The sequence below is a fragment of the Copadichromis virginalis genome, linkage group LG9 (genome assembly GCF_057382275.1).
Source record: "Copadichromis virginalis isolate Kocher_CV1m ecotype Utaka linkage group LG9, C_Virginalis_male_GT1.1, whole genome shotgun sequence".
Lineage (NCBI taxonomy): Eukaryota > Metazoa > Chordata > Actinopteri > Cichliformes > Cichlidae > Copadichromis > Copadichromis virginalis.
This window is the reverse complement of record NC_140626.1, coordinates 24,999,567-25,017,542: the sequence shown is the minus strand read 5'-3', so window position 1 is coordinate 25,017,542 and position 17,976 is coordinate 24,999,567. Positions and strand designations below refer to the sequence as shown.

At 44.5% G+C, this 17,976-nt stretch overlaps 1 protein-coding gene across 7 annotated transcripts in view; it reads left to right on the top strand.

Moving 5' to 3' along the window:
• Positions 1–16,108, top strand: part of atp8a2 (ATPase phospholipid transporting 8A2) — a 48,506-nt gene extending 32,398 nt beyond the window's left edge. For all 7 annotated transcript variants that reach the window (XM_085468392.1, XM_085468389.1, XM_085468388.1 and 4 more), the window contains 12 exons: positions 1,498–1,681; positions 2,899–3,009; positions 4,311–4,385; positions 4,749–4,871; positions 5,326–5,404; positions 5,479–5,540; positions 6,013–6,069; positions 7,450–7,557; positions 9,211–9,299; positions 9,476–9,580; positions 13,342–13,433; positions 14,603–16,108. In XM_085468392.1, the coding sequence (XP_085324518.1) occupies positions 1,498–1,681; positions 2,899–3,009; positions 4,311–4,385; positions 4,749–4,871; positions 5,326–5,404; positions 5,479–5,540; positions 6,013–6,069; positions 7,450–7,557; positions 9,211–9,299; positions 9,476–9,580; positions 13,342–13,433; positions 14,603–14,697 (1,180 nt within the window). In that variant the 3' untranslated portion in view covers positions 14,698–16,108. The remainder of the gene's footprint in view (positions 1–1,497; positions 1,682–2,898; positions 3,010–4,310; positions 4,386–4,748; positions 4,872–5,325; positions 5,405–5,478; positions 5,541–6,012; positions 6,070–7,449; positions 7,558–9,210; positions 9,300–9,475; positions 9,581–13,341; positions 13,434–14,602) is intronic.
• The last annotated feature ends 1,868 nt before the right edge of the window (positions 16,109–17,976 follow it).

The following is a 17,976-nucleotide window of genomic DNA, read 5'->3' as shown; positions in this document are numbered from 1 at the left end:
AGTAGTCAACAATAAAAAACCGACACAGTTAAAGTAAAAGTGACACAGGCGGATAGTAAGAGCCTGAAACTGAGAGAAATACAACATTTGATATGTAGAACGGTGATTAAATTTATTTTATTAAAATAAAATGATGTTAAGTTAAAGTAAAAAAAGAAGAGTGAGACTGTAAAAGAGAGTAGTGCAAATTGCAGTAATAAATAATATGTGCGCTATAAATCTGAGAAACAGCTGCAAGAAGGTTTAATACAGAAATATATGTGTGTGGAATCGAATGCCCGACAAGTGTGCTCACCTTTCATAGAAAGGAGAGTTATTGTACAGTTTCACAGAGAACTGCAGGAATGATTTCCTGAGGCGTTGTTTCGGCAGCTGTGCTGAATAAAGTCTGAGGGAGAAGGAGCTCTGCTGCCTGGAGCGGGTGAGGTAGACTGTCCATGATGGAGAGCAGTTTGTTCAGCGACCTCCTGTCCGTCACTCACTCAAAGGCCTCCTGATTCTGGAAACTGATGTTCCCAGCCTTGTGAATGAGTTTTTTGATCCTGCTGGCACCGATGCTACCGCAGACTGGTAGAAGATCTCCCAACATCTTTCTTCACACATTAATAGATCTGAGCTTTGTCAGTATCCTCATCTTCTTCAGCGGGTTAAATTCACATGCTAGTTTGTGCTTTTCTAATTTAAAGCGTTCACAGTTTCTTTCACTGGTAGGGAAAACAAATGATTACTAGGGGTAAAAACAAAACAAAAAAACCCCATCAGATCCCAAAGTTTTTTATTAAAGCCAAACAGAAATCCAGCACAACAGAAGGAAAATTAGCCACGGCCCTGGATGGGGCTTCTTCTTATTTGTCTGCAGATGAATTACACGGCACCATAAAATTTGACAAAATATACCCATCTCTTTAGCAAATGCAGCATGACACTTATCCACTCTCTGTGGCCCTGAGGGAGGCGTCTGTAATCGGATCTCTGCACATCTCCATTGTCACTGAGGAGACAGAACCGGTTGTAGACTGAGGATCAGTGATACAGGTCAAGAGGGTGGAGTACTGCTGGAAGCTCCCTGCACACACACACACACACACACACACACACACACACACACACACACACACACACACACTTTGGAGCACTTTGCAGTGCTGTGTTTACTGCACTTTAACAGGTATTAGGAAACAATGATTCACTGTGCTGCTAATAAGATGTGGGGTAACTTGCTTTTGATCTGTTTATACAAATGTGCACTTACATGGGTTTGTGTGTGTGTGTGTGTGTGTGTGTGTGTGTGTGTGTGTTTCAGCCTCTCATCCATCTCTTTCTTCTTCCCTTCCAACTGTTTCCCAACCTGTGCTTCCCAGGCTTTATTCTTCTTACGCAGTGGCTCGCTTCTTTGCTTTCTCCTCAAAACACACTTTAATCTTTCCATCGCCCTGCCTCCAGTTTCCTCCAACACATTTAATATCGCCTCTTTTTTTTTTCTTGTTGCGTCTGCAGGGTGTCTCCGCTGCAGAAGTCTGAGATCGTGGATATGGTGAAGAAACACGTGAAAGCCATCACGCTGGCGATCGGCGACGGCGCGAACGACGTGGGGATGATTCAGACGGCTCACGTTGGAGTGGGGATCAGCGGCAACGAGGGCATGCAGGCCACCAACTCCTCCGACTACTCCATCGCACAGGTGGGTAGAAACGTAGCGCGGAGACAAACAGACGTGCACGGCTAGGTTCTTATGAAAATGTTTACAGGCTTTACTCGAACACAGATAAGGAAGGGACGCTCGTTCGGCTTGAAACCCCTGCAAAGGGACAGGCGCTGACTGCTGACCTGCTCACCGTTCAGCTCGTGTTGATCTTTAACCTTCCCTCAGGGGACAGCTGACTTACACGGATCTGTGTAGGATCATGTTATCGATCCGAACGCTGCTCATCACAAACATCTGCGTCCTAAAATAAAACCTAGTCAAACTATGAGCTGAAATTCCTCTTTTTTTCTGTTTTTGATGCTTTTTCATTTCAGAGAAGGTTTCATTGTCTACTTGTATGCACATTGTTTAGCCCTGTAAAGTTTTATTTGTATCATATTTGCTACATACAACATTTTATTTATTTATTGTGCAATTCATGTAAGTTTTTCATGGAGGAAAAAAAATCACTGTTGATGTCGCAGTCTTAAAACCTTACAAAAACTCTAAAGGAATGCTAGAGGAAGGCATAATTATCTGTTATTATACTTTTAATTATTTGCTTAAAATTGTCAAGAAGGAGTTGAAGCTATGGAGGGTAGTTCAGTTTTAAAGGATTGTGAAAATAGCTCTCATGGTCGGTGTGATTGCTCTAAAAGTTGCACTTATATTCATTTGAAATTGGACCCTTTTGTGTTGATATTTTGTAGCGTATGATCTGGATCTGGTTCTGTTCACCCACTCGTACTTTACTGCGATTGTTTATGCCAGCAGCTGTTACAATAAATGCCACCCTCCTGGCTAAGAGAGAGCTTTAATCTCAGTGAGACTTTAACCTGCATAAATTCAGGCTTTCCTAGATATAATTCCCCAAATCTCTCTTTTGTGTAAATAAAACCTCTGTTATGTGTATCCGTTGTTCCCTTTGAAGGATGAAAAAAATCTCTCTCTGTGTCCTAGTTACTCTGGAGTCTTCTTTGTATCTGTATCTCTCACACAGACACATTCTGCCACTTTCACTGTCTGCGTTGCCTGTCTCTTTGCTTATCTTTATCAGCAGGCCTCCTCTTGCCTCAGCTTTCCTTTCTCCCGGTCGCATTCTTGATACATACCCTGTGCTCCATTACTGCCTCAAGTTTTTGCTTTCTAGCCTTTTGTTTTCCCTCCGAGTGATTGACCGAGTGTCTGTCTTTGTCTCCTCTCTGATTCGGTAGTTCTCCTACTTGGAGAAGCTTCTGCTGGTCCACGGGGCGTGGAGCTATAACCGCGTCACAAAGTGCATCCTCTACTGTTTCTACAAGAATGTGGTCCTCTACATAATAGAGGTAAGAGCGTCGCCACCACACCCTGTCTCTTTTACACACACACAGTTACATTAACAGAGACATTTTGCAGCTGTTTGTCGACACGGCTGACAGTGATGGACGAGGTGCCCTTCTGGTGTCTGCTTTCTGTCCTGCTTGCGTTTGCGAACACACACAAACACACACACTTAAAAAACTGTGTAGCACTGACGAGACCTTGGCTCCAAAGGTCGACTGTTGTCTCTCTGTGTGTGTACTTGTATTGCTCATGAAGTTGGGACACGTATCTATTTACACAGTCACATAGCTGGGGCCTCAGGGCCTTTTGAGGACAGAAAATCCTAATAAATCATTAAATTTCACAAGGAAGACTTGGTTTAAGGGTTGAAAGGTGTAGTTGTTGTTATAGTAAAAGTCTTAAGGAAATGAACTTAAATCAGTTTGTTGTCATCAGAAGTGAAACATGACTGCGTTTGCGTGTGAGTGATGAAGGGGCTGCTATGAGGGGTATTTGACAGCTGTGCTCTCTCCAACCCCTCTTACCCCTCTGTCTGACATTAAGGATGCCAGCAGGTGCAGGTCCTCATGTAGCCCACGGTCCCACTCACACCACCACTCTGTGTGTGCGTTTGTGTGTTTCCACAATTATCTCACATAGCTGGCTTCCAGCAGAGCTCTTTAGGCCAAAGGTTATAGACTGTCTCTGTCCACTTAGTGGAGACAGCATAGGGGGATGGTGCGCACATGCGTGTGTGTGTGTGTGTGTGTATAAGAGAGAGGTTTTTGTGTATCAGGCCTCACCCTTAGGCTGTATTCTCCACTGTATGCCCCAGGAATGCCACAACTCCCACCAGCGGCCCCAAACATTTTCTTTATCTGTCCACAGATCTGCCTGTGTCTGCTGTCGGTGTGTGTGTTTGTGTGTGTGTGTGTGTGTGTGTGTGTGTGTGTGTGTGTGTGTGTGTGTGTGTGTGTGTGTGTGTATTAAAGAGCTAATGAGGGTTTACCCGAGGCGCATTCAGTTACAGTGTTTCGGTGAATTAGCTGAAATTGATTTTGAGGTCCAGACAAAACCGGCATTAAGAGGGGGTTTTAATGCTTGTTAGCGGCAAAGCAAGTTTAACTGTTGTACGAGGATTTTTATTATATGCATATAAAGACATGCTGTTGCCATCTGAATAATTAAGTCTTAAAAAAGGACGTTTTTCTAACACCACTACCTCATTTTGTCATTTTCCCCCTGCTGCTTTTACTGTGAGGACCTCCCTAAGGCAGTTTTACCCTTCACTATTGTTCCTCTCATCCCTCTCTTTGTGTCCCAGCTCTGGTTTGCCTTTGTGAACGGGTTCTCTGGCCAGATCCTCTTTGAACGCTGGTGCATAGGCCTCTACAACGTGGTGAGTATCCACCCTTCACTATCTGACAATTTTCCATTACCCCACTCACCCTCCTTCGCTGTTACACTTTCCACTTGCTGGATATCGATTGTTATCTTTCACTCTATCTCTCAGTATGAGTAGCACTCTGCTTTGTCTTCTCCTCACAGCTCTTTTGGTTTGAAAGTGTATGCATGTGCTCTGGTGACTGCGAATTACTTCAGGGGAAATGCAGAGCACTTTTACTTACAAAGCAGGTGTTGTGTGCAGAGGTGAAGCCGTTTTGATGCTCATAGTCTGATATAAATAAAGAATATGTGCAGGCACTGTATTTGTCATTAAGCGTTTTAAAGGCTGCGCATGTGTGACCTCTGTGTGCTGCAGATATTTACCGCTCTGCCTCCGTTCACTCTGGGGATATTTGACCGGCCGTGCAGCCAGCAGAACATGCTCCGCTTCCCGCAGCTCTACCGAATAACCCAGAATGCCGAGGGCTTCAACACCAAAGTACGTGCGCAGATGTTCGCAGACACACACGCACATTTAGATCTGTCCTTTTGGCTTCAGGATTCGATGAGTGATGCCAGCTGTTTGTTTGGGACTTTGGCAAGTAAACAAGGGGGGGGGCTATGGAGTCTGGGATGTTTCCATTGCAAACCATAATGAGATTCATAATGCGAGAATAAGGAAGTCTTTCATTTTACAGGGTACACCAGCAGCTTAACCTACTCTGTGTGCGTGTGTGTGTGTGTGTACCAGAGCTCACTTTTGATGGCACTAGAACAGTGGGAGTTGTGTGCTCTTGTGAGGAATTGCTGTTTTTGTATGTTTTTGTGTGTTTAGAAGTTTAGGGGGATGGAGCATTTATGTGTTTTGGCATTAATTTATACTGACTTGTTTTCCACTGTCCCTCTCCTCCACCTCCACCTCCTCTCTTTCTGTGTCCTTCTCCTTCTTTCAGGTGTTCTGGGGACACTGCATCAATGCACTGATTCATTCAATTATTCTCTTTTGGTTTCCACTCAAAATGTTAGAGCACGGTAAGTAAGCCTGCCCAGATCATCCTTCTGCAAGCGATGAGTTTGGTTTGCTGACACTCGCATGCTCTCCGCAGACTCTCCCTTCAGTAACGGTCAGGGAAACGACTACCTGTTTGCAGGAAACATGGTCTACACAGTAAGTGTCGTACTGGAAATTTATATGTGTCTGCTTTTGTTTTGATTTCTGCTTTTTGGCGCAGATTTGTGCTTTTTTTTTTTTCACCTGCACAGTGTTTGTGTACACAGCACAGTGTTGCTGCTTCCTCAGAGCCCTTATGAGTCTCCAGTCAATCTAGTCCCGTCTAGCCAGCCTGTCTCCCCTGACATTCGTCCGTCTATTTTCTCTTTTCGCTTCGGCGTCACACACTCTCTATCATTTTACTCCCTTGGAGTCTCATGTGGATGTCGGTGGTGTTTATTTGTTGTGTGTGTGTGTGGACTGCGAGGGATTGTGGGACTCCAGAGTATTTTAACAGACATTGCTGAGTTTACTGTATAACATTATTGTTTATTATCTCCACAGTCGCCAGTCAACTAATCCTGTTTCTGTTTTTTTTTATTTGCCCACCCGCTCCTCTGTGCGTGTGTGTGTGTGTGTGTGCGTGCAGTATGTGGTCGTTACAGTGTGTCTGAAAGCTGGAATGGAGACCACAGCTTGGACCAGGGTAGGAGCATTAACACACTCTTAATACACCACACAACATGTGCTGTATTTTACTCCAGTGTTGACAAATAAAGGGGAGGGTTGGGGTAGGGTGGGGTACTCTGTGAGCCTTTCAGTGTAAGTTTTCCATACGACCTGGTCTAAATGCTTCATAGTCAGGAAAAGCATGGCAGAAGATGTGGTCTACCTTGATGTTGTGGTGGAGGTTTCTCAAACTGCAGTTGCTTGCACCTTTTCTTCCAACTAGTTCCTCTGCAGCTTTTTCCTTTACTCGGTTTTTCAGATGTAGCCGTTTAAAAAAACAAACAAAAAGGTCTGGAAAGTGCCAGATCTTGACAAAGAAATCACTACTAAGCATTCAACTCAAGCAGAGATACTTAACTGCGGAGCAGCTGCAAGAACAGCCAAATGTGCTTGAAGACGTTCAGCTTGTAAGCAACAAATGGAGCTCAGGCCGTGCATAGTGAGGCGTACAGATATTAAAAAGTTCATCAGAAATCTGATACATGATGCATACCTGAAAGATGCATTATGCCTTTCAGTTGATCCGTCTACTGAAGCCTCATCAGAAGCGGTCTCAGTGGAAGCGTGGCTGTCGAGCAATTCTTAGCTGGAATACCAATGAAATACGGCAGTGATGATGCAAAACAAAGTAAGGTCTTGCCATTCGTGAGACATTAACTGATTTACTTCACAGGTCACTGACAGGCAGGGTGGTGAAAGGGACTGATAATAGTCGTGTTAACGTGATTTAAAAAAATAATCCTGCTGTTGATCGTCAAAATATACCAGCTGTCATAAGAAAATGCAGCAGCTCGTGACATTACACAGCAGTATTCTACACAGGCAAAACTTGGAGCACTGCTCCAAAGACTGCTCCTGAACTCTGTAAATAGAGATAAAACAAAGGAAAGAAACAAGTGGGCTTAAAGAGGGGAAATTCTGAAAAAAGACATAGAGAAAGCTGAGCATGTGGCTTCAACTTTCAGTTCTAAAATAACAGCAGCCAAAGTGGAGATGGAGTTTAGGATAACAGCAGCTCCAGCCATGACAGCCACATCGTTTGCTTTCTTTTTTTCCTGTGGTTGGAGAGGAAGGAGAGACTGGCAGGATGGACAGAAAGGGACTGACACCTCTGTCCATTCAGCTGTCCGCACAACAGTGTGGCGGTAATGAAGCCCGGGTCCCACTGGAATTCACACAGAGTCCCCTTACAGTGGATCACACACAGGGAAAGGAGGGAGGGGAAGGTTGTCTATATTGGGATGAGCTGTATATAAAGCATTTGACCTCATGCTGTCTCTCTTTTCTCTCTCTTAATCTCTCCTTAACTCTCGCCGTCCTTCTTTCTTCTCTCTATCTCCCCGTCTCTCTATTGTAGTTCTCCCACCTGGCGGTATGGGGAAGCATGGTGCTCTGGATCGTCTTCTTCGGTGTCTACTCCGCCATCTGGCCCACCATCCCTATTGCTCCTGACATGCTGGGCCAGGCAAGTCTCTCGCCATAAACACGCGTCATTCATTTTTATAACAAGGTGCAATGGTGGAGGTTAGAAAAAGGCCCTTCCTACTACATCTCTTCTCTGCAAAATCACCTGCCCCTCCCTTCCGTTTTGGTTGCTGTTACATGGCGCCTAAAAGACTCACCTCTTGGGTGTTCCACGGCGACACTGCTGGGCCCCCCTGGCTTCTCACACCTGCTGCGTGTCACCCGAGCTCCAGTCTTTTACTGCCCTCTGTGGAGGTGTTGACTCAACAGGGTGGGCCGCTGCCGCTGCTGGTGGTGGTGATGAGGGTCCAGTGGGGGGTGATGTGATGTGTGGGACCCCTTAATTAAGAGACTCATTTTAGAGTCTGGGCATGAAGGCATGGGTGAGATGAGGTGCCCCGCTGAGTGGCAGGGGAAGGGAATAGAGCCTTCTCAACTCCCCGCAGCCCATTAATTCAATTTGTGTCAGAAATCAGGAATGCGGTCAAATATCTCTGCAGCTGCTCAGCCTAACTGGGGAATGGTCAAAGACAGCCCCCCCACCCAACTGCACTATTGCCTCTCTTATTTCCCTCGCTCGCTCTATCTATATTTCGATCTGTCCATGTGGGACACAGGATGAAAAAAAGAGTTGTGTACGTCTGCTCAGAATAGCTAGGTGTGACATGTGTGTCCAGATCCATGTAGCGGCTCAGACCAGCAGTCTGTTTCTATGGATATAACAAAGCAGAGAAATTCATGTTTTCATGCCTGCATCCTCGCCGTCCACAGAGATTATGTGATATACTGTGAGTCTTTGTGTGGAGGCATTTGTCACAGACAGAAACGCTGATTATGTGTGAGTCCATTTGGATCGTCCGTGCCTTGGTTGGGATTCCAGCTGCTCTCTGATTCATTTTCCCAGTTTATCATCTTTCTGTGGGAACCCAAATCGTCCTTACAAATGCAAAAACAAGACGCGGGAAACATGTGATACGGGCAATAAAGTATTCGAAGCTAAAGAGGACACGGTGCATGCGATTTTGACACCTAGAGACAAAGACGTGCAAAGCAAAACACAAGCTCGTGCAGTGAGATAACCGAAGCGGAGAGAAACTGCAGGGATTTACCAAAACGAGTGAGGACAGGCAACAAACGATGCAGTCACTAATAATGAAAGGAAGTTGTGAAAGAGTGAGATTGGAGGGAATCAGAGGAGTAAGAGTTGTGTGGGAGTAAGTATCAGAGAGACATACAGGCTGACAAATGGAGTAGTCAGATGCGTGATTAATCCTGGGAGACAGAGTAAGAAGGGAGGCAAAGGTCACTGAGGGTGGACTGGATAGACAGGTAGTGGGTGGAGGGGTGGGACGCCAGCATCTCTGCCACTTAGCACGTTCACACAGCTTCTGTGATGTTGTTTGAGTTGTAGTTAAAAGCGGTGAGAAAGCTGTTAAATATTTCTGCCTAACATTCGAGATGTTCAACTTTGGCTAACTCCCTTTATGCTCTTTATGACTTTTGAGTCACATTTCCTTCAGCCGTTACCGTATGCGTCCTCCCCCCTCTCCTCCACCTCCACCCGTGTGCTCGCTGCTGAGAAAAATGACTTAATGCTCAACGTTGGATTCATATATGAGTGGAAATAAATGGGCCCTGTGTGTTGTCACCTCAGGCTGGCAAGGTGATGCAGTGCTGGCACTTCTGGCTGGGCCTGGTCTTGGTGCCTGCTGCGTGTTTACTCAAAGACTTCGCTTGGACGGCGTAAGTAGTATCCGTTTAATATAAATACTTGGGGAATCCATACAGACGTTATTCAACTTAACTGAAGCGTTTACATAACCCGTACTGAGCACTTCTTACAATGAATTACACGTGTCTACGAGGTGAAACGCTCAGTTTCCTTCATTGGGCTGATGAGCTTTTTTTCTGCCGTGCAGCGCACGCCGCTCTGTGAGGAAGTCTCTTCTCGAGGAGGTGCAGGAGCTGGAGGCGCGGTCCGTTGACCCAGGCGCAGCTGTCCTTAGAGATGCCAGCAGCCGCAGGTATTGAAACGCTACAAAGCATCTTGGGATATCACATCATACATATACATCTTTTTATCATCAAGTAGATTTTTCAAAAATTTAATATGTCCTGTGCTACCATGTCCCAAATGTCTGCAGTTTTAATAACGGCCTGCTAGTGTCTTTATTATATTTTTATGTGTGAAAATAAACTATTTCTGTCCCCCCTGTGGCAACGTCCACAGGGCTGAGGCCAAGGCTGATGTCCCGTAGAGCCAGAACTGCTCACAGAGGTAGTTTCTGGGTTTGCACTGTCCCACTGTGTGACCTGTGACCTCAAATGACCTGTGTGCCCCATTGCAAGCTGCTTTGGAGTGACTCCTGCTTGTTTTCCATTAACCAAGTTCACATCTCCCTCTCTTTGTATCTTTTAATGTTGTATTGTTCTCACTTTTTTTTTCTCTCCTTATTTCTTTAAATGCGATCGTTCTTTTTCTTCATAGGTGGACCAATTTAAACTGCTGTACTGATCTGGTGTGTTTAACGTTTGCCTGTAGCTTCAAAGGCTGTGACTTAGTGTTGTGCTCAGTATTGCATTAGAATAAAGATCTTTGGCTAATTTTGAGGGAAATTATACAAATTATAGATTCAGTACACGACCACTTTTCCAAAATCATTGGGATGCTGGTTAAAATGTAAATGAACTAACAAAAAGCAGGGAGTTGAAAATCATTTAAAGTCTGTATTTCACTGGAAACTGTAAAAATAACATTGAAACAGAGACATTTAAATATTTTTGAATTTGATGCCAACAAAATGATTTATAAAAGTTTCAACATGAACAGTTTTCCATCACCTGACAGCATATATTGCTTCAAATGTTGCACACGTCATCCAGCATCACTGGGGGCTAAGCTACTAAGTTACCCAACCCATGTGCTTAATGCACCCTAATACCAACGTGAATGTTGATGTCCATGACTTCCAAAAAGAATTTAAGGTTTTGATTAGGCAAACCCAATGACAGCTTTCAACATCACTCAATTTATTGATGTTTATTTGTGTTTTATGGGTGACGGGGGGGTTGCATGTGTGGATGTAGTGACAAACTGTGCTCACCAATGACGGCTAAGAGGCCAAAGATCTCAGCCATTTAGATTTGGTTGCCAGTCTTGGATTGTCTAAATTATGAATATTTTTTTGCACTGCACATGATTTCAATCCCCAACTTGAAGCTTTATTCTTACCTGTATGGACAAAAGTATTGGGCCAAACCTCTTAATCTTTAAATTTAGGTGTTTTCAGTCTAGCTGGATAAAATCAAACACCTCACCATGCAGATTTGTTGTATTTGTTTCTTGAGCTTTTTCCTCCAACGCCCCTTTCATCCATTCTGGAGGTGCAGAGATTTTGAACCAAGAAGTAATTTTTCCAGAAATGTCTGTGGTATTATTGCAAAGTGCAAGTGTTTAGAAGCCACAGGAACTCAGACTACAGAAAGTTACAGAGCGTGGTTGCTGACTCCTGAGGTGCGTAAAAGTTGCCAACGCTCTGCTGACTCAATAACTGCCCTGAAAACCTCCTCTGGCTTTAACATCAGCACCAAAGCTGTGTGCTGGGAGCTTCATGGCATGGGCAGCTCGTGTAAGTGTCCCGGTACTTTTGTCCATGTAACGGTGTCTGTCCAATTAACCCTAGTCAGCTGTGAGGTGTTATTTTTAGCAAGTCCACAACTTTAATAGTCTAATGTTGCCCTTGTCTCATCTTTGTTGGAGTGTTATGCTGGAAACAATTTAGAAACAACCTTATATTTGTCCAAAAAAAACCCCAATATTTCTCTGTTCTAAGATATGGTATGTTGATTTTTTTAATTAATTTGAAATAAATCAAACATAGTTCATATAATTACATTTGATACAGCATCCAAAGTATTTTGGAAAACCTAGTTTGTAGACGTTTAGTGATTTACTAGCTGTGGCACAAAGAGATTCAGGAAATTTCCATTTTGCTACTTTAGTTTAATGCCCCCAAACACCTCTGTAGGACACATCTGACTATATCTCCATATTTATTATTTGACGGCTATACTGTGGCTGCTAGCTTTTATTGTAAAAACTCACTATAAGCTTATAACATACAGTGCGGTGTTAGATGATAAAGAACAATACCAAGAACAACACAAGTATTCTACTTTTACTTCATATTTGACAACTTAAATTAGAAGTTAAGTTTGCATAACGTATACTCACATGAGGAGTGTGAATACTTATCTCCCTGTGTTACAGTGAGTTCCACAGTTTTCTCATTTTATGAGGAGGTTGAGTTAAAGGTTTCACCAAGAGAAAGTACATTAGAGGTGGTTCTTGTTTCTTGAAGTGAGCAGAAGAAGTCGGGGGGGGGGGGAGTGTAAAACCACATTGCTCCTCTTGACCCTTAAACAGAGCTCCGTCCTTGACTGACCCTGCTTTTAAACGCCGGGAGGCAGGAACACATCCTTGAGTGCTTTCCATTCAGAATAAGAGAAGGAAACTAAGGGTGAGCTGGGAAGCAATGGAGCAAAATGGAAAAGAGCACATCTGTGTTTGTAGTTTTTGGGGAGGGTAGGCATGGGAAAAGGTGGAAAGGTACAGTACGGGAGTGTCTCGGGGGGAAGAGTTCAAATAGCGTACATCCTCGGGCCCTTTTGAATCAGAAAGTACCCACAGAGAAACTTCACGGCAGGAGCGAGGACAGCTTAAGTCATACTGATGCACGAACCGTTCATTTATTTGTCCAGCCACTGTTTAGTAATTTTATCGAACTCACAGTGCCGTCATCCTTGTAACAGACATTATTTTAACAGACATAACAGAAAGTCTTTGAGCAAGCTCGAGAGCTCTCTTTTTTTCACACCAGTGAAAGATTCCCAGCGGTCTTAGACAGTTATGAAAATTTCCTAACCGCTTGTTCCAAATGTTAGCCTTGGGAAGGCTGGGTCGACTCCATAATTACTCCACTGATCATCATCACCTCTGTGTACTCTAAGTGCCAGGGAAAACCCTTGTGTGTGAATTTAATGCTCCACTGGCAGATAACTGCACAAAACGTATTCCTTCAAGTAAATATGGCAGAAGTTAACTTCCCGAGGCGCCCCTTACGTTTACATTCGACGTCTGCACTTTATTGGCTGTAATAATGGCGATGACACGGGAGACAAATGTATGAATATATGTGTGTATGTATGCATTCGAGCCGGCCTGTGTTAGTGCGCAGTATCTGGAATGGGCTTGGTTATTTTTGGTCACCGGAGGAGAGGAGCCGTGACGGTGTGTGGTCTCAGAACAGAGGGTCCAGTCTTCTTCTTGGAATGGGGGGGAGAGTGGAGTGGAGTGGGGATGAGGAACAGTTTACTGTGGATGTCCTGTTACCCTGCAGGCAGTTTATGACTTACTGTTAAAGTGAATGTGAAAAGCAGTCGCTGTCTAATCCACCTCTAACAAACTTTCTGGTCCTAAATCTGCTGAGATTTTGTTTACTTATTGATCTGTGTGTTTCTATGTTACACCCTAAACAAGTGCTTTGCTTTTCTGTTATGCTGCAGTGTTTTACTGAAGAGCAGCTAAGATTAAAAATCATAGTCATAGAAAAATTAGAGGCAAAGATCCTGAAAGTCTGTAGACTGGTTGTTAGTAAGAGTGTTATGTAGTTGTGGGAGTAGCAGAGATTCTCTCATTTGTATAATTATGTGTTATTATAGTGATTATGTTGTGCTGCTTTGGAGTAAATGTTCTTCCTTACCTTTCCTTCTTTTTATCTTGCAGTCTAAACGAACGGGCCCATCTGCTGACAAGAGTCTTTAGGAAAACACCTTCAAGTGTAGGACGCTCAAACTCTGTGCAGCAGACTGTGTCACGTGAGTGCTCTTTCCAATAAGAGATGCTATCATGTAAACCAAGTCTTGCTTTAATGCTCCAGTCACAGTAAGGCGAACGGTGGCTGGAGGCCAAAGCTATTGCGACTGTGCGCAACTGATTTGTGATCTTGTTGACTTTTGAAATGGTTCAAAGACAAAACAACCAGCTGCTGTCTTCAAAGCAACTTCAGTGCGTCAAAATGGTGATAAAACACCAGTAAGACAGAGTCGGTCTGCTATCAGTTTACTGTTGATTGGGATCAAGGTGGCAATTATGTGCAACCTGTTTGCGATAATCCAGCAATTAACTGTGATAAAGAGCAAAAATTGCAAATCTGTTGCAAATCCTTGGCAAGGAAGGCTTTGTAACGGCTTAACGATTAAGTACTCACAAGATTAAGTACCAGCAAGAACCTCATAGATATAAAGCAGAAATTCCTCCAAAAATAGTGACAGAGTTGCTGCAGGATGCCTAAGTAACATAACCCCTCAGCTACTTTTATATGCATTTATATAGGCAAATAACCAGAAAACAAACAGCTAAGTTCCCTGTTGCAAACGAGTTGTGCTTATCAGTGCAAACAGCGATTGATTGCAACGTGTTGGCAACCTGTGTCTGTTTATTAATTAGATGGCAAATTAGATGGTGGTCAGTCTGAGTTGGTCTGCAATTGTTTGAAGACAGGTTTCCCGTACGATCACTGCAGCTCAGCAGTTAGAGCAGGTCATTCACTAATTCAAAGGTTGGATGTTTGGTCCTGTTGCTCCTGTTTGCATGCCAAAGATACTGAACCGAGTTGCTCTCTAATGTATGTGTTGGAGTTTGAATAGAAGATCACTGTGAGTGCTCCAGCAGAGTAGAAAAGTGCTATGTAACATACGTATTTGCACTGCAATCAAAAGTGGTAGCCCAGAGGTTGAGGGTGATGCATGCTCAGCCTCTGGGCTACCAGTTTATCACCAGCACTACTTGAGGTTGTTTTTAAATGCAAAAAAAAATCACAGGAAAAAAATCTCAATTTTTCCTAGTTGCAAGGAGTTTATGTGACTGAGCCATAAGACTGATAGAAGCCAACAGTCTCACTGTGTCATCTCTGTGTTCCCAGTTTTGTTGTCACTCAGCACACAGGCTTAACAAGTAAGACTTCTCCTCCTCTGTCTCTCTGCAGATGGCTATGCCTTCTCTCAGGAGGAGCATGGTGTGGTGTCTCAATCCCAGGTAGTGCGCTCTTATGACACCACCCGCCAGCGCCCCAGCCTCTAGCCCCATCCCGGATCAAAGCTTTGGCTCACTGAAGCAAGAATTTGTCAAGGTGACAGCGGAGATAGACTTAAGTGACACCCTCACGCCGGGTGACCGACCCCTGCTGTGGCCTTACTGGACAGTGACCTGACCCCTTGCCAGGGACGGAAGTCATGGTCAGGCATGGAGGCCGTCGCTGGCGCTTGGAGGACTGACTCGGGAGAAGGGACCAGGCCGGATATATGGACTAACCATTGTTATAACTCACAAAGGCTGCACAGGCATGAGCAATCATATCCATGCACAGACGTGACAAGTCAAACTCAGAGACTGCTACTCATATCTGTATATCCCTCAGACTGAGTTTGCTTTATGCCTACGTGTGTGCGCGCAAGCGTGTGTGTGTGTGCGCGTCCCAGTGCGTCTCTGTCTGCCTGTGCATGTGTGTCTGCACGCATTGGCGCTCCCGTGTTCGTGTGCATGCGTGTGTCGATCCATGTGCGTTCGCATCCACCGTTCCCTCTCATTTCCCGTCTGTCATCACGCGCCGATGTGGAAGGGGACGTCAAAATAGTCGCACTCGCTCGCTCGCTCACACGCATACAGGCGCGAAGAATTCCTTAAAATTAGAGGGTGGGAAGCATATACCGAGGACCCGCCAGAGCCCTGCACCCCCAGCTACAGGCCCCCTCTCTCTCTCTCTCTCTCTCTCGTAACATCTCAGCATCGAGCCTCACTGCCAAACACCATAGAGATGCCACTGAGGCAGAACGCTCACCAAACCGGACCACAACCCTGCCACAGCCCCTCCTATCCCACTGAGACCTCTTGCTTTAGCTCTCCCTTCATTCCTTCCTTATCTCTCCATCTCATAGCCGCTTTGCAGCCTCCGTGTCCCTCTCCTCCTTTTCGCAGGTTTAAAGAAATCCATTTTGTTTTATTTTCTGACCTCTCCCGTGACTCCAGACGTCGCCCGTCTACCACCGTCAGCTGACGTGGAAGCAGCATGACTGGCATTAGCGCTTCCTCTTTTATTTCTGTTGCATTTCCACTCTTTACTGGACTGTTTCTTTCTCTCTGTCTCTCTCTCTTTTTTAAATTAAAGCAAACATCAATGTGTATTTGTTTCTATTTTTTTTCTCTTTTCATTAATGCCCGTTTCTTTTGTACTCATATGTGAAAACATGTCTTAGCGGGAGTATTTTACTTGAAGTTGCCCTAAAAGGCACCCAACCAGAAGGGATTTGATTGAGACGCTCGCATGGATCATGTGTTGTTGTTTTTTGTTTTTTTTTCTAGCTTTGGGGTTTGTCTGAATGTAGAGTCCATTGTCTGTGAGCTCTGTGTTGAGGACACTCTGGTTCAGGAATGCAAAACTGAAAGGGGATGGGCGAGAGGGGTTGTCCTAATCATTAAATCTAATCAATCCATGGCCTGACTAAATGTCTTTGTGTTTTGGCTGCGCGCTGTGTGCTCTTGCAATCAAAGCGAGGGGTTTTTGAGTCCAACTGTAGCTCCCGGGAAGCTGGAGGAGTCTTGGTTTACATTTCACACAGAGGATGGAAAGGAAAAGAAAATATAGAAAATGTCAATGCGAACATTAAAAGCTTAGCATTTTATAAATTGGCCAAATCAAACCTCTCCCACGCTCCTTCTTTAATCCCAAGGGAGTGACTGTAGACAGACCATTAGCCGATTAATTCACCACCACCACCCTCCCCAACTGGAGATCCCTTTCCCACCCACCTTCCTGGATGTGGCCCAGCCCGAAAAACTACAGCTGCTACAGTATGGAGAATCCATCGGGGTGCTGCTTTATGCTTTTCAACTCTTCCCCAGTGACTCTCCAACGGGACGACATGCTTTCCACATTACTGTAGCTGAGTTTCTGGAGGAGCTTGCCAAAACTGCACTTTCACATCATCATATTCTTAAACTGTCCATTGTTGTGGTTTATTATTTCTCCTGTGTGTGTGCGTGTGTGTGTGTGTCGGATGACGTCCTCTGTGGGAGGTAGACCAGTCTGTGAATGTGTTTCTAGTAGTTTAAGTGCGTGAGTGTTTTAAGGAGATTAAAACAACCCAGTCAACCAGTCATATTTGTTTTTGTTAACCAGGGCTTTGTTTCCAAATGTGCGTCTGTGCTTTGAGTATCACTCACCTTCCTGGTTATTAGAAAACTCACAGCAAGCCTATTTTCAGTTTTAAAATATGTTTATTTTTTCAGTTTCATATGAAAAAGTGTCTCTCCTGCATTAAATCACTGTATTTCAGGTGGAGCAAATGCATTCGATCTAAAATAATTCCACAATTTCACACACTCTCTTACTATTATTCCCCCCCCACACGTCACATAAGTTCCCCAATGAATCTTACAGACATTGTGCTTGGAGTACAGATGAGGTGCGCAAGCAAACCAGTTTCGGTACTAAAGGACATGTCGGGCTGCACGCTCGGTGGAGCAGCACATTCCTCGAGCTGCACGTTCCTCGGTTACAGTGGCACAGCTTTACACCGCTACACAGAGCGGCAGAAAATTCAGCAACTTTCGCTTATTTTTACAGATTAACAACCAAAGCGGCCACTTCCTTGCCCTTCCTAAGTGGAAAATAATGACTCAGAGCTGCCCCGGAGCTGCCCGTGCTAATGCACTGAACTGTGGTGGTGTGAAGTACACACACACACCTCGCGGGAGAGAAGTGAAGGGGGCAGCTGGCATTTTTGGGGGTTTTTTGGGGGGGGTTGCTATATAATTAACTGTAATGCTCAGAGAACTTCCTCTCACTTCTCTGTCGCACACTCACACGTCCAAGGAACATTAACGGCCTGCCTTGTGAATAGATCTAATTTTGGGGGGATTTCTGAATGTGTTTCTGGGGGTTTTGTATTTCTTTGTTTCTTTTTTTTTTGCTTTCTGGGTGGCAGGCGGGGGGGTTGGATAGTAGGGTGGAGCGTCACAGTCTGTGTCCTGTGCTCACTTCATTAGATTTTAAATGGCCTACAGGGAGATCGCGACTGCCTTTCACATCACACCACCTGCATTTCCCATTACACACAGTTACACTCACAGTTACTCACAAGGCCACCGCATCCCTCCACACTTCACACTCTCTCAGACTCGCACACGAACAGTACAAATATCTATCCACATGCTTTCTTTCCTTGTACTTTCAGCGCAAACAAAAATATACTGTATTATATAAACCACTCAATCATTCACAAGCACAGATGTGCACATGGCATAAACACAGCATGTGGTCATATATTGTTTTTGCTTGAATGTCCATTTTTCATACAGTCC